General features: G+C 35.0%; 1 protein-coding gene across 8 annotated transcripts in view; it reads left to right on the forward strand.

Moving 5' to 3' along the window:
* The window catches only part of CDH12 (cadherin 12), a 539,049-nt gene that overhangs the window by 402,914 nt on the left and 119,090 nt on the right, over positions 1 to 17,045 (forward strand). For all 8 annotated transcript variants that reach the window (XR_005259646.1, XM_038160521.1, XM_038160530.1 and 5 more), the window contains one exon: positions 14,714 to 15,008. Coding sequence is in view for 7 of the 8 variants with exons in the window: in XM_038160521.1 (XP_038016449.1) it covers positions 14,714 to 15,008 (295 nt within the window). In the remaining variant the exon portion in view is untranslated. The remainder of the gene's footprint in view (positions 1 to 14,713; positions 15,009 to 17,045) is intronic.

Here is a 17,045-nt window from a genome sequence, read left to right on the forward strand (position 1 = left end):
CAGGGAAAAGTGCTTTTCCATTCTTTTCACAGCTGGCAGTACTGCTCAGCCAGGCAATGTAGGAGTTCTTGTGGGCTAAGTAGAGAAAGATCTGGTATCTGCTGCCCTGGCATGGCATTGGCACACATACCTTTCCTGTGGGACAGAGGTAGGTGTAACAGCAGGATCAGCCTGCAAAATGTAGTCAGTAATGCTGGGAAAACCATGGTTTACTTGTCCTTTGGGAAGTCTTGCCCTTTTGGGAAGTCATTTGGAAGCACCTTAAAATCTTCCCTTAATGATTCTGGTGTGTTTATGTTGCTGTGCTGAGGGGACGATGTATGTTAGAAAGTTGCACTGCACTCAGGAGAAGAAATATCCTCCACCTGAGACCTGTAACCTCTCTTTTATAACCTCTTTATGGACGACCATGTATCTGTTCTTAGCTGTGCTTTGTACAGCCCAGCCTGCCTGAAGCACTTATTCATCTGCCTATCAAAGTCATGACATTCACAGATCACAGGCAAGTTGGAGAACTACTCTGTACATTTTTTTTTTTCTGTCTTCCAAAAATATTTCTTGTTGCTCCTTAAAATTTAAAACAGTGTCTGTTGAGGGCAAACTTGCTTAAATACTGACAAATTTTTTTGAGAGCAAGCTAATCAGCATCAAATCAGTTTTTATTTATGCACTGAACAGACATCTTCAGATGGTCCCATTCTTTTTTCTTCTAAACTGTAGCTTCAATTTCACATTCATCTCACACTTAAGAAAGAATTTGTATGTGTTTATCTCACAGGGACAAAATTTGAGTTCTTACAAGAAAAAAAAAAAATCCAAAGAATCCCATATTCCACAGTCAGCCATATGGTGCTGATAACAAAGGAGTCACACAAGACCCAGAATTGTTTATAGGGGTCCACAGTACTAACCCAGTCCACAAAACAGATGCTTCAGGAAGTCAGAAATGCTACACTGCTAGCAGTGGTAGAATGCAGATGTTATATCAAACTATGAAGAAAGTATCTAACTATTGCCCTGGGGACCAGTTGTTCCATTAATGGAAACACCACTACTTAGTAGTATTTTTTAAATCAAACTAATTTTAAGATTATTTTTATTTTGTGTGAGATTGGTATTAAAATGGCTTGTCAATCAAGCTAAGCCCAGTCTAACTAGGATATTTAGTTATTGATAAGCAAAGAAATCTTGATGTATTTATGAATTTTAAAATATTCATTGGTGTTTCTTGCTAAGTTTATGAAGTTTAAAAGAATATTTAGAGTAAATTTGGTATTCAATTGAATTCTTAGAGAAGAACATTATCCTGATATGTCTGTAAGTGTTCTGGGACATAGTTTATTCATGATTTTATAGCATGAAATTTTGTTGTGACAGGTATTTGGCATCCAACATCACCAATACATGTTTCCAGAAAGTGTATCATTAGGATGAAAAATATGTACATTTAAGGCACACATATAGTAAATCAAAAGCTTGGCCTTGCTTAATTTTTTTTTTCTGTCTTTGCTATATGATTTTTTCAACAAAAATTTTGCAGCACTCAAAACAAGGCCAGCTGTATGCCAACAACAGATGAATCTATTCTGAAAGCTTAAAAAGGCTCACTACAAGTGGATGCTGTATTCTTCTCATTCTGCTAAGCCAGACTCTCAAAAAATTTAAAGTAAAGGACATGGCTCTAAATTGGATCTCATAGCAGCTCAAGAAGGATGGCTATTTCCCTGTGCAGATGGAGAAGGTCAGGGTGGGAAGGTGGGAGGCTCTGTGCATAAAGCCTTTTTCTCTTCTTATTGAGTGAAATAAGACTTAACTACTTAAAGACCTGATTCCTTTAAAACAATTATCTCTGTGGGGCACGTGGCTGTTGTAAATAGACCTGTGCCCTGCTGTGGATATGGGCTTTGGCAGTTACATGCTATTCCCACTAGATAAATAAAGTGCAGTTTCACAGAGTTCAACCTTGAATGGCTTTTCAAGGATGGCTTGCAGACTCCCTTTTTTTAGGGGTTGTACCTGCTATGTTCCTACAGTCAGTCACACACTATGATCATAGTTTGGTAGTTAGAGCTTGCTTCTGAATGAGATAGGGAAATACAATTTGCCTCATTACTAGAGTGAATTACTGTCCAATTGCTGTAAGCACTACTTGCAAGAGAATATGCTCATGAGTTAGTTTTCACATTGAATCTATTCTGATTCATTAAATCAATACTGCAGAAGACAAATCATCATCAGATATCCTTGAAAGAAATGAGATTTTCTGACAAAAACCTTTGCAATGAAAATAAATATTTAATTATTCAATTTATAATAGAAATAAAAATGTTAGCTTTCAACAGATTTGGCAATTTTTATATCTAGAATATTTTTCCCTGAAGAAGTGGAAGCAACAGAAATAACTACTGTTTCCTCGTTTACTCATTTTTGGCAAATTCATTAGTAAATAACTGCAATTACCTGTTCATTCTATACATACATCTTTCAGGCATAATCAAAATTAATGTCACTAAGTTGTAAATTTTCTTAAAGTGCCTTATTCACTATAGAGATTTTCTATAATTCAGTAAGTAAAATATTTACAGTCTCTTTGAAGAGGTGCAAACACTTTCCAGAGTCCTGGCTTCTACATTTGGGAAATGTCATAAGATGATGAAATCTGTAAATACTTAAAGGCAGACAACAAAGGAAAGATGATGTTTGATGCTCAGAAGGTCTACAGCCAGTGAATATATTATTATTTAATAGAGAAGTCTGATCCTATGTTCAAAAATATTGCTATTCCAAAGCAATATTTTTAGGAAAATTTCTAAAATGGGTTCCCTTTTTTGAATATCACTTCCTTGATCATAATTAACAGCTGCTGCAAATGCAGGTGAATTTAGCTACCAATAGCTGCAATATTTGTCAGTGAAAGAAGCCTGACTTCTGCAAACATTTATGAATGGATAAAAGACCTGCCACATCACAACTAACTCCCACAACACTGAAAGGATTTCACAGTAATTTCTATCTAACAAAGGTTAAATTGAAAAAGCAGTTTTTGTTAAAGTTTATCCTACCCCTGAATCTTTAAACAATAAAATACTGTTATTTGAGGTATTTGAAGTTCCGGAAAATGAAAAAGGAGGACTGGGAGGGGTAGCGGGAGATATGGTGAATGATTTCCACACAAGAAAAAAACTTCTGGTTTTTTTTGAGATCTTTAGTATAGTAATACTTAAAGGTGAAAAGAAAATTTCCCTAAGTGCATGAACTTAAACAAAAGAAAATGTTTACTGTCAGTCTGCAGGAGAGAACCCTGCCAATACTCTGCAGGAGAGTTCTCTGCTAGTGCTTGCAAGGCCCTAATTATTACTGAATAAAATTGGAGACAATGGGAGTTTTGCCATTGGCTTTCTAAAGTCCAAGATTTAGGCTTTATGGACACAGTTACACTTCCCTGGAACCTGGAGAGATTTTGTCCTTGTTAATTGATTTTCCCAGGACTTCTAGAAGAATTATATACAAGATAGGAACAAATTAACATCTCTGTTGTGTCAATGAGCAGTTCTGTCAGAAAAGTAGAATACAAGCTCATCCAGAAACAGTTTTTCTACTTCACTTCCTGCTTCTTCCAAGTTCTCTGTAGGAATGACCTTCCCACCCTCTTGTCTCTGGGGTAAAATGACTCTCTTTTCTTCTCCACTCCCAATAGCAGCAGCAGACATGGCTGTTCTTCCATCTCATCAATAGAAAACATAAGTACAGCCACAGCTATAGAAAACAGATATCTTACATCAGCCGTACAGTAATTTTTGTTCCAAATTATAAAGCTTTCTAGTTTCTTTTATCTGTTGTATTGTACTCTCAATGGATTCTTAGGAATATTTGTCTTTATTCATGAAACACATGAGTAAATCTTGAAAGTGATTGCTATAGCTAGTTAATAACTGTATGCAAACTCAACATGTTTTTCAAAAAACTGAATTGGGAGAATCCAGCAGAGACAATCATATTCAGATTTATAATTAAACTGCTCCATTTGAGCAGAAATTATGTAACCTTGAGCTGTGAAAGATATTTTCCTTGTTAGTACATAGGTGTGACATTTTTATTAAAAAGAAGGCATACCAATATTCTTACACATTGTAGCTTAACAATATGTGAAATATTAATGTATCCATACCTTAGAATATATACAGGATTTCTGGGATTTGATTCAGTTCTGTACAGTTTCATATAAATGCTGCTTGTTTTAAGTAATCCAAGCCAAAAGAGCAAACTCTATCTGATGCTTTACCTGTGTCTTAAGAACCTACTTTTCTTTCATGCAAATGTTGATTAGTTCAAAGACTCCACTAAAATAGAATGTTTACCTATTTTTGCAAAAACTCAAACCTTAAAAATAAAACCCAAAAACCCTGTGTCACAAGCTAGCAAAAATTACAAACTATGCAGCATGTCACTTCTCTGTACTGCTTCAGCAAAATGAAAGAAGTACATACAGCACAACCCTTTCCTATGCTACTTCTGTAACCTGAAGAAAATCAACAGTGCTGTGTAATAATACAGCCTTTAAAAATATTATTCTGAGGAAATCTTGCAGCCAGAATATTATTCATGGGGTGTGCTTTCTTGGAATTGATGCACAGGACACAGAAGAGCTCTTTCAGTTTCCTTGCTGTACTTTGTATTCCTTGCACATTAAACTTATTTGTTCATGCTTGCTGGAATATTTTGCAATTTTTTGGTGTACCTTGTAGTCTGAATGTCTGCCTGACTTTTTTGGGGCCAACTTAAGACAAAGAAAATAAAAATTCAAAATTTATCATATTTCACTCATAAAATGCTGTGCCTGGAAATGTCTTAAAATTATCCCTCTAATATATGAGTTAACATTTATTTTTTCTACCTCTATGATGGAACAAAGATTTTTTTTCCTGTTTATGTAAGAGAACTGGTCAAACAGTTTATGATAGTATGCCTTGTCACAGTGATAGACAGGCTGAGGTAAAATCTTTCTACTCTGTCATTCCCTACCTGTTCTAGTATATCATTATCAAACAAAAAGAGACACCTTAGCTGACAGATCTTTACAGCAAGTGTGATTTATGGAACAAGTTTTTTGTATGTAACTTAACATTAAATTTAAATACATGAGGAAGGGAGTTTTTGACATTCATTTGCTAGGTGGTCAATAAAGAAAAATATTGGAAAAAAACCAAAGAAAAATGAATTAAGGGAAGAATAAAAATGAAGAAAGCTTCATCAGCACCAGCAGAATTTAGTAGACCTTTACTCTAAACCCTTCCAAGTTCCAGCTAGAGTTTAAAGGCATGCTGATATAAATCAGAAAATAGCAGAAGATGTATTTGTTAAATAAGGTTCCAATCAGTATAAAATTAAACATAAGCTTTTATAATCAGTTTATAATATTTTACCTTTACAATTGCAATGGATTTAAACTATTTCTCATTCAACACACATTTCTAGGCATGTGTTTGCTACAGTTCTAGACTTTCTTTTTATGTTCTAACTTCAAGAACCTGTCACTTTTTGTTTATGACAGAGTGCCTTTTTGAAGTACTTAAAAGTTGTGTATTTATTTGAAATACTTAAAAGTTGTGTATTTATCAGTATTGTTGATATTATTATTTCTATTATTATCTTGGGCACAGAAAAAATTCAGCTTATTTAGACTAATGGGTAAGGTAATGAGAGTGTGTATAACAACGTGTCCTTTCATGCCTCTGTGTGTGATAAAATTGTGCCTTCCTGAAGTAGAGTAAACCTAGTTTAGGGAGCCTAATTAGGATACACTTGTAGGAATGATACTGAACCCTTGGCTTTACAGAGAAGCTATGTCTGGATATTTTGCACAGCTGATTCAGTAAGCCAGTCAGGCTTGGGATTCACTTTGTGTGCGGTCACATGCACCATTTATGTGACTATGGAGGTCAGCTAACCCCTAACTGGGGTTTTTTGTGTTAGGGACTGATGAACAGTAGGAGATAACTACTTTGTGACTACTTTGCCTTTAGATATTTATGACTGCATAGCTGGAGATGTATTTCTTCTCCTAGCTGCAGCTGTGGTATGGAAATATATGCTGCCTCACAGCTACCATCCCTCATACAAGTTGCTCCCTTCTCAGAAGAGCAACTCCAGCAGGAAATTTGAGTTTTCCATAATTAATTTGAAAGAACCAGGCTTACAAAAGTCATCTATTCAATTCCTCTAACTAGATGGGACAGTCTGATATAAAGAACTCTACAGGAATTCAATTAGCTCCAGATGTTTAGGGTGAAGAAGTGAATGCCACCAAGAAAAAGAGTGGGAAGCTGCTCAGAGTCAAGATCTCTTCCAGCAGCATGGCAGTTGTCAACAGGCAGATGTCTTTTTGTCTGTCACTTCAGAAATTGAATGGCACACCCCACACTTTCTTCCCTATCACACAAGATATTCCTACTAGCATTGGTAGGGCAACTGCTGTGAGAGAAAAAAATCTCATGCAAGGGACTTGCTGTAGCTATAGCTTCCATCATAAATTAAATCTCAAATAAAAATCAAGTCGATAATGTCATAACTATTAGGTGAGATTAGGAATAAAGCGTGTGTCCTCTGATGATTATGGTATTTATTACGTGTAGAAAAGTCCAAGTAACTAACCAGGATTTTATACCTTGCAGGTTAAGAGATCTATAGACTATAATTCTGCAGAAACTGGTTCACATTCACACACCCTAGAAAGAAAACATATTTTGTCATTTCAGGAGCATAAACACCTCATTCTAAACTGAAAATTTGTAACCTTGCCAACAGCTTCATTTCAGTGACACTCTGCAGTATAAAGTTCCTGTTTGTTCTCAGATTTCTGAACAGTGGTTATCTGGTGATCTGTAGAGAGACTAACTTCATAAATAGAAGTAGACAGTATTTAGAAATTATAAACTTTCCTTGAACAGGTGTCTTAGAAATTTTGGTTTAGATTTTGAAAAAATCACATAAAGACTTAATTCTCTAGTGTCTATTTTTATTGTATTTATTCATACAGATATTTAATATTTTCACGCACCGATCTTTTATATGTGTTGTAGAAGAGATACAGCAGGCAACACCATGCAAAATAATGTATTACTGTCAGTATATATTATCTAGAGAGATGCAGCTCTTTTTGATATTCTGATAGTGATTCCTCTTTCAAAAAAGAAATACTGCAATCACTACCTCAAAAATCACTACCCCTTCATACTGACAATTTTAATTGATTACAGCAATGACATTGAACATTTTGCTGATCTTTCACAATTAAATAGCAAGAGTTAGAATTTGATTGTCATGCTGTTTTTTCTTAATTTAGTTTTCATAATCAGTGAATAAGTGTTGTCTTGAAGAGGAATACAAATATCTCCTGCCTAAAGCTGGGATGATTTTTTTCCCCAGAGCCCTGTTTGTGGCAAATTCCCTTCCTGCATTTCTGAGTTTTGGACATCAACATTATCCTGTAACTTAACCACAGGGACTCCAGCCAGGCATGGGTACAGAGGGAGTAGCAGTGCTTTCACAGGTGTAGATCAAACCAGGTCTACGGGTGCCAACTCAAATGCATTCATTAGTAACAGGTGATGTCTTCCACAGCCTCCTTCAACCCAGAAAATTATTTACCACAGATTTTGGGTGCACAGTAGTGAAAAGAAATTCTTCATCCATGTATGAGGATACATGACACAACTTCACTTTTCCCATGTGATGCATTAGGGGTTTTGGACTGTGAGGGTTGCACTTTCAATCCCCTCCTCAGTTCCTGTTAAATAATTTTAAAAATTCTAAAATTATAAAAATTTAATAATATGGTAAAACCCTTTTCCACTGAGCTGTCATCAGCAGCTGCACACTACATTGTAACTCATAATCCTTCGGAAGGGTATATAAAATTGAGCTGGATAAAGAAGAAATTAGAAGTTGAAAAATTTCCTCAGATTTTGTCTCCTGTTGCTGTCTAATGGTCAATACTGGAATTTGTTGTTGAAACCTGTGATTACGCTGTTACTTGACAACGACTATACTCAGAGACCTCAACAGATTGATGTCCGCATCAGCTGTCACCATTCTGCAGAACATTTTTCTCAAATGTCATTCAACATAACTGAACTGAAATTGATCAACATGTGTACACAGAGCACCCTGTAACATGGCATTATATGAGACCAATAAGAATAATTTAATTTTTAAAATTACTTTTTATGTTGATTCTTGCATTAAAGTTGAAGAGGGCAGAGCAGAACACGTATTTCTATATGTATCAGTTCCAGATGAAATGGTGATGCAGAAATAATCATCAGAAATCTATGCAAATTGTAACTTACATGTATAATTGCTTGTATATTTAAGTGATATTAAGACATTATTGAGACATTTTTATTCTTTCAATGTTTTACTAGTGCATAACATTTTTCATTGGCCAATATTTTTTACACATATGGCATTCCATAAAATGAATATTGGGACTTTTTTCACTGTGATTATAGAAGTGTTGCTATTAAAGTCCACATAATGCAACAAAAATATTAATGTAGAGAAGAATTATAAAAATAACAATCCCTAGCTCCTCAAGGGTATGATTTTGGTAGAGATGAAGATTCATCTGAACTGAGAAGGTCAGGTACTGTTTTTATTCCTTTCTAATGACTCATTTGCTATCATCTTACTACCTGACAACCACATTCATTATTGAAAAAGTCTGTTCTGACTTAGTGTGCTTAGACTAATTCCCCATGGCAGGAGGAGATAATGTTTTATTTAATTGGATAATAAGTGTTTTAATTTTAATAAAGCCTTATTTGCAAAACAAGAATGACTAAAAAAGAGTATAAATTCTTTTTACTTAATTATTTTTGAATGAGGTTGTATTCTAATCTAATTTGAACAGGAAGATATTTCAAAATGCAGAACCATATTGTTTATTACTTTTTTTTCAAAAAGTAGTCAGAAGGATGTCAATTCTTGGAAGCAGATATTTTATGAAGCATAAAAAAAAGAAGACATAGAAATACAACACAAAGAAAATTAATCATGATGATGATAATATATGCACAGCTTCTTAATTCAAATAATATTTTTAAAATTTTTGAATATATATGTGTAGACACACATGCATCCTTTAACTGACATTTTAAATTATTGTTTGAAATTCTCATAGTACTAAGAAAGTTGCCTCACAGATAGAAGTCTCTTATAAAAGGCCTGTACAAAGCTAGTAAAAAGACACCTTTTCCTAGTACAAATAATTTTCAGCTTTGAAAATTGTTCTTTTCCAAATGTCCTTTAAAAAAATTATTCTTTTCTCCTTTTGTTTACCTTTCTTTTACCTCATGATTTGACAGTTGGACTCAGCTATCTTAAAGGTCTTTTTTATCCTCCAGGATTCTCTGATTCTGTGATTTTAGTTGCTCCTTGTTTCCATACACCTGTTGTCATTCATCTGACCCATTTTTAGTAGTGTCTTAACTCGTCTCAACACAACCTTTAGTCTACATGACTAATGCATATTAACTTATTATTCAGAAGATGCCCTAGGTAATCCAAACTTTTAGGATCAGGAAACATTTGCACTGATTGTGTTGTGAGCAGATTTGACCTTGTCCCTAAATATCCTCTGCAGTGGTGAGTGTGTGTGCAATGGAGAGGGAAAGACAGAAAAGCTATTTTATTGGATTTGATCGGCAACAATTACACTGTTTTGTTTGTTTGGTTTTTTTTATTTATCCATGTCCTGAATTAAAATCTCTGGCACTTCCATACCCCTTTGAATCTTAGGAAAATTTTCAAGGTTTATGTATTTTTAGACAGAAGGAATAAGTACATTTGTGTGAAAGCAGTACATTAGATTCTAATTATCAGTTTTTAAAGAAAGCTATGCAATCTGTGTAGACTGTTGAGCTCTTGCCAAGAGAAAATATGTGTAGAATAATTATATTTTAAAAGGGCAGCCTTCCAAATAGAAAGTCTCCAGACTCATTTACACCCTCCTCTCTTGTAGTGGGTATCCTTGTTCCAGCACACAGTTTTGGAGTAGAGATCTGCCAAAATACGTCTGCTTGGGTCTATGTTAACTGCACAAAAATGGCCTTTTTTACCTTTCATCTGTTCAAGCCACCATTCTGTATTTTCAGTCTTAGGTAATGTTGGAGCTGAATAGATGTTCTGGTTTCTTAAATAGTTTTCATTGCACATTTTATCCGAGATAGTACAGGGGCTGGTGGCTACAGAATGAATGGTGGTACCTGGGAGTAGATGCAGGAAGAGAAAATAAAGGAGTAAAGTCCTAGAATAGATTGCATAAAGAAAAATGACATAAAGATGTGGGATGTATAACTAATACTGTTGTGCAGGCAAGGAACAGTTAATAGCCTGAAACACTTAAATTTTTTTAAGTCCAGATATGCACTGCAATGTAGCATTTAAACTGGTTTACTAGCAAGAAATAAATGGGATAGTGATTTTTAAATTTTTTTTCCGGCCTGTGAAATTGGCATTGGAATAAGACCTAGAATCTCAGAGTGTATCATAGGGTAAAGGGTAAATATATCAGTTTAGGGGTTTTAAGCATTCCTTGGCATTTGAGAAATGCGTAAAGGGAAGTTGTCAACTCATACAATTATTTTCAATGTCTGTATTGCTGTGAAATTAAGATCACAGCAATCCTGGCAGATGTCATAGCCTTGTTCTGGCATGATTTGTGGGGGTATAGTGATTGTTTCATTTTAAAGTAAACTATTTTGTAATTTTTAAGCTTCTTTTGCTTCCATTTTCTTTACCTATGTATGCAAATTTACATATTTGACTTTCAAAATTATTGTATTTATAGAAATCATAGAAGTATTTAAGGAAAGAGAAGGTGAACAGGTGAGGATCAGATGAATTGGACGCTAAAGAGAAAATCAGCACCACAGGATATTGAGGAACAAATACATCTGATCCATACTCCTGCAATGCTCAATTTACCTAGGAGTATAGACCCATTCTTGAAATACATTACCTAATGCATTTACTGGTCTTTCATGTGGTTTGAAATTATTTGTGCAGATGTATGAATTCTTGAAGTGACACAGAGCTGATAACACTGAGTTATTGAAGCAGTAAGATCTTAATTTATTGCTAAAATACAAACAATCATGCTTCTTGCTAGAAACTGTCAGAAGAACTGAGTAAATAATTTCTCCCAGATGTGCTAGTAGAGAATTGTTACCAACTTTTCATCCTCTTTGAAGCAAACTAGCATTCAGCTTATTACAGGCTGAAGCAGATTGCTAGATCACATGGATTTGTAGACTGACTCAGTCTGGCATCTGGTACTGGATATGATTCAAAAACACTGTCATAATTTCTGCATAGATTTATGCAATGTATCTTACAATAGTCTCCATCTTATTATTCATATTTTTTTTAATCAGTCATTTCCTTTGCCAAATGTGTTATTGTTTGTACACATTAGCAAGAATTATGGAATGATATGTCTTTTTCTGCTGTCATGGAAAAATATTCATGATTTTCTGCACTAAGAGAGTTTTGCCGCAAGAAATTATTAGTTTTACACTTGGGGTAGATTTGCCCAAAGATCTGACACTAAACTGTGTGTAGAATACAAGTGTATATTTCAACAAGGATAGAAATGAATCCCTTACATTTCCAAGCCTCTGCTGCATTTTTAATATTCAGTATTTATAGGGAAAGCATAAAATTAAGACAACCTGTGTGAATACAATCATTTGTACAACTTTGTTGCAGTAAATTCAGGTGATTCTGGAATGTAAACACCTTGTGGGGAGGGAAGCAGGTAGTATCTGAGCACTTGTTCTCTTGCCCTTTAATTTTACTGCAATAATGGAAGACCAAGAATTAGAAAATAAGTGCAAGCAAGAAGGTGAAATGGGATGCAAACCCAAAGTTGCTGTGGACACAGTGTCAGAAAAACTAGTCTCTCACAAATCTTCTGTTTTTCAGCACAAAAAAAATAAATGTCTTTTCTTCCAGTGCAATACAGCTTGTAGCACATAAATCAAGACACAGTAGCAAGCACTTATTCTTTAGCCTAAACTGCTTTCTGGAAAATTTCAGGCATTGAAAGTCAGGATTATTTGCTAGTGTTGTGTAAGTACAGCTAATGCTAGCTTCTTGCTCTTCATCCTTGCATCTGAATCTAAGTTTTGCATTCCCTTTATTGTTGGAAAATTTAGTTAATTTTAAATTAATCAATCAGCTGTTCCCCTGCCATAATTTGAAACTGTGTAATGTTGAATTGACCCACAAATTGCATAGCTTGATGGGGGTTACAAAATAAGCATGCATTTGCACATTGGCATGCAATGTCATCTAGGAAGCTTATGTCAAAATCAGCAGATTTGGTGAATAAATACACTGTGACACATCCCAGCTAATGCAGAACATTGCAGCTCTGCTTGAATAGGTGGAACAGTTCACTAGATGAGTGATACTTGTGAAGCCCAGTGAATACATCTGCAACTGTAGAATTGCTATTCCTACCAGTTGTAAACCTTTTTTCTCCAATAGATTTGGGAAAAAACAAAAACAAAAACAAAAACAAAAACAAAAACAAAAAAAAAACACGAAAAAACAAAAAACCTATGTTTAGTCTAGTATTTGTATTTCAGTCTTCCTTTGTCTTGGGAGACCTTGCTATTCCTGCTTTTTCTCGAGCTAGGAAAAGCAACTATAATTGATTCTCTCTAGTATAATCCAAGGGCTCAGATAAGACATGCAATACAGCCTGATTTGTTACTAGTTGAACACAAAACCTACAGCTGGCAATCAGAAACACACTCAACCATCTCAGCTTTAGTGCCAAATCCAATGACAGGAGATGGGAGTAATCTTGTCATGCTTCCCTGTTTACAAATTCCTGTCTCATAATTGCATTATTTTACTCTGTGATATTATAATTTTCAGGAGTATGCATCAAGGCACTCTTCACAATGTAGCCCATACAAATTTTATTTAATATAGGGATACTACTAAAACAGTTGTCTGGTTCCCTTTAAAAAGTTTTAAGATTTTTTTTCTTCAAGCTATCTAATCATCATTTTGATTCTTTTTTTCTCTTGATGTGTGTCTGTAAGCCTCTAAATGATAATGGAAGGAAAATACCAAGTTTTTACTGAGCAGAGTGTAATGAAACAGCAGGAAGTTTTGAGCCATTTAAATTAAAATAAGGAGGAAGAAATTGGCATTAATTATCTCAGACTACCTTATCTTTTCATTTTGCAAGCAAGGAAATATTTAACACCTTGGAAGCAAAATACATTAGTTTGGACTGGGGAGATAATTTAAAATCATATGTGGGGGGCAGCTAGATGAAAAATCAGAAATTAGGATGTTCACTGAGCAAGAATGGTGAGATGAAAAAGTAGACAAAGAAAAGACTAAGCTCATGTTCGCTCTGTGCTACAAACCACGACCTCTTCCACAGTCACAAGGACCTATTTTCAATTTCAAGTCAATAGCTATAAATGTTAGTAATTGCCTTTAACTCCTTTTCTGTATCTTGGCTTCTTGCCCCATTACCAAAACCATTTAGTTTCTCAGTAATTCATTTTCTACATAATCTCCTTTCATATCCCATGTTTCCTCTATTGTGTTTCACCTTGGGCAGTATATCATGTAAATAAAGTCTATATCCATAACCACTTTACAATTCAGCTTAAGAGAATTCACTCTTGAAAACTCCATTCTGACCAGTGGCCATTATAGAAGATGTTTTTAGTCCTCATTAGATGGGAAAAGTGGATGAATATTTTAAAAACTGTTTCAGCATCAGTGATGTAACCTTGTGTATCTTTTCAAAGCTTTTAGATATATTTAAATTATGAGTATGGAGCAGGTAAAGGCATTTGAGAAAGAAGTTAATAATACTGTAGTTGGATTTAAAATCCTGTATTTAAAATAATGTTTAAGACCACTTTATTGTAGGATAGACACTGATTAAAGGGACAAAAACATCCAAGAAGTTAAATTCAAGTTGGGTTTTTTTAAATTTTTTTTTTAAATTATAACTTGAGATTCATCAGAGTAATAGCCAGTAAAAAAAGTATATTGGTATTTAAGGCAAAAAAATATTGAGTTCTGTACTCTTTCAAAATGAGCAAGAAATTCCTAGATTCACAGTCTACAGTATGATTATCTCAGAAAAGACAAGAGTAAGGGATCAAGTATTTGTGTAAAAGGCAGTATTTTTAGTTCTGTTTAGCATTTACTGTAATCATGAAGTGTATTTTTTTTTAACCAAGTCTGAGTTTCAGATGCCATCAAGCTCTTGCTCTTTAAATAATTAGATATTTCCCTTTTTCTTCTCTGAAAGCCAAATGCCTGTGAAAGCTTTTGACACTCTCATGTCATCTCACATTTGTTTGATGTGGCCATGGGTGATTTTACATACTTGGTCTTAAATTTCAGTTTATAACAAATGTGAAGCCCTGCTTCATTGCAGTTTTAGTTACTGAACTGCAGCAAGTCTGTGCTGTATACTAGATAGGAGTAAAAGTCTTGCATATCATATTACCCACATTTTTCCATGCACTAAGAGGCAGTTAAGGACTTAAAAAAATTGGTTCCTCAAAATCTTTTATTGCATTAAAAAAAATGCTAAATGCTGTCTAGCCTAGGAAAGGCCATTAATGTTTTTGTCCTCTCTTTTGTTCTTATTTTTCTTCTCCAGCTTCATTCTGACTTGGACAAGGGAGTTGGCACTGTTAAATATACACTTTCAGGAGATGGTGCCGGCACAGTTTTTACCATTGATGAGACCACAGGTGATATTCATGCCATAAGGAGCCTAGATCGAGAAGAAAAACCTTTCTACACACTCCGAGCTCAGGCTGTGGATGTTGACACCAAGAAACCACTAGAGCCTGAATCAGAGTTCATCATCAAAGTTCAGGACATTAATGATAATGAGCCAAAGTTTCTGGATGGGCCTTATGTTGCCAGTGTCCCAGAAATGTCTCCAGTGGGTGAGTAACAAGCTGTAAATGCTTGATAACTAATTGCATATTACTTAATTGTCTCAATGTACTTTGCTTTCTGAAAGAGGGATGAAATGAAAAAAAAAATTCTAAAATTTATTATTAGAAATGTTTCTAATATTCTGTGCCTAGACGTACACAGATTACAGTTTTGTTTTAGCTTTTTTTGCTTATTTAGAAACATATTCTCCTGCAATATGGGTGCCTTTGATGTTAAGTTTCTGAAGGTAGGATGAGTTAAAAAAAAGAAAAAGATATTCAAGGAAGGTATGCTAAGGTCCAGGCGTTCTCTAACCCCAAACTTGTTATGTCACATGATGTGGTGCATTCCCCTCTCTTCCTAGTTTACATTTGCTGCTTGCTGGAAAAAATTAGATTGCCTGTTTGCTGTAAATCATCTTGTCATTGAAATGGTTTTGTCATTGTGTCTCTTAAATTCCTACAGCACTTGCATGATTTCCTAATTATCCTAATTATGCATTAGGGGGCAATTCTTTATAGTCCTGTTATACTCTGCATGCTCAGAGTAACTATTGCCCTTGCCTTGGTCACAATGCAAGAATGAGAGTCTGCAAGAGTGGCTCAAGTTGTCAAAAGCCTAATGTCCAAAAAATTCCTTAGAAAAGAAGATTGCCTGGGAACATGGTAAGTTTTCAAAAACGTAGTGTACAGAGGACAAAGTAATTTTCTTTTCAGAGAAGGGTGGACTGAGGTACTGGAATAGGTTTTTGCTTGAAGAATTTTCACAACACGATAGATATTTGCCAGGAAAGACATAAAGAGCATCGATCCTGCTTTGGAGCAGGAGAATAGGCTAAATGGGCCTTTTGGTCTCTTCCTGATGTCTGATTCTGCAGTGGTCCTGAGCAGTGTGTTTGCAAAATAAGCATAGTTCTTGTGTCCTGCTGCCAGATGGCATTTTGCTTAGACCGACCATTCCCTGCAGGCACCAGAAATTAATTTGTTCTGGGCTGGGAGTCATTTAACTTCCCAGTGCTAGTTCCAGCTTATTGCCCTTCTCTCCTAAACTGCATTTTCCCAGTACTTCACAAGCCTGTACCAGCCATTTAATACTCCCACTAGTTAAGAGTTTTGGAAGTTTTTTGACTTTGAAGTGGCAGAGGGATATTGCTCCCCTTCAGCTATGCAACTCAAATGTTGATACTTTTAAAGTCAATCTAGGAGGTGGCTACCTATCTACACAAGAATTGTGCACTACATAGAATTAATGAGAATTAATTAAATTTTGTCATAAGGAGCCGTAGAATGCTATAGAATGTGATAAAATGTGATGTAAATAGACATGGAGAGATGATCATGTAATTCTTATAGAAGTGTTGAGAAGCATTCAGTATAGTCACCTACAGGAATTGGTCTGTGGATTCACAATATGCGTGCACTATTTTTTCCCCTAATGAGATGCATAATAATATTACTTACAGTTGTGTCATGTATAGATGAAAAACATTTGTTACATTTTGACACCTGTGTCTGTGGCAAATTCAGAATAAAATTTCTCACCAGCGAATGTATGGTTGGTAGTGAAATTGTGTTTAAAAACCTTATCAGAAAGAAAAAATGAAAATCAGTGATGGTGTTAGTACAGCAGAACACAGTGCCTACATTCATTCCCTTACTCTGTTGTTCTAGCCTATCTTTCTTTGTTATTTTCCTAAATGTGTGTGTGAAGCAGAAGATTAAATGCTAACAGAGCTTTTACTTCACATGAAATGCTCTTCAAGGTGTGCCATATATTGGCAGCTTTTACATGGATGAGGAGTTGTATGACTAAATGAGATACAACTGAGCATGCTGTGACATGCATACAGAATTTTAAAAGAAATGCTGTTCAATTTATTCTCCTTTAGAACAACAGAAGTAGATGCCATGGCAAAAATAGATCTTCTTACTCTTCTCTTTATTCAGTCACGTTCACTATCTCTATTCCTCTATAAAAAAAAAGGATGAAAATTGATCAGAAAAAGCAAGGCAAGGGAAGAGCTCCCTAAATGGAAGTCTAAACTT

Source organism: Motacilla alba, chromosome 2, assembly GCF_015832195.1.
Source record: "Motacilla alba alba isolate MOTALB_02 chromosome 2, Motacilla_alba_V1.0_pri, whole genome shotgun sequence".
In the NCBI taxonomy this organism is placed as follows: domain Eukaryota; kingdom Metazoa; phylum Chordata; class Aves; order Passeriformes; family Motacillidae; genus Motacilla; species Motacilla alba.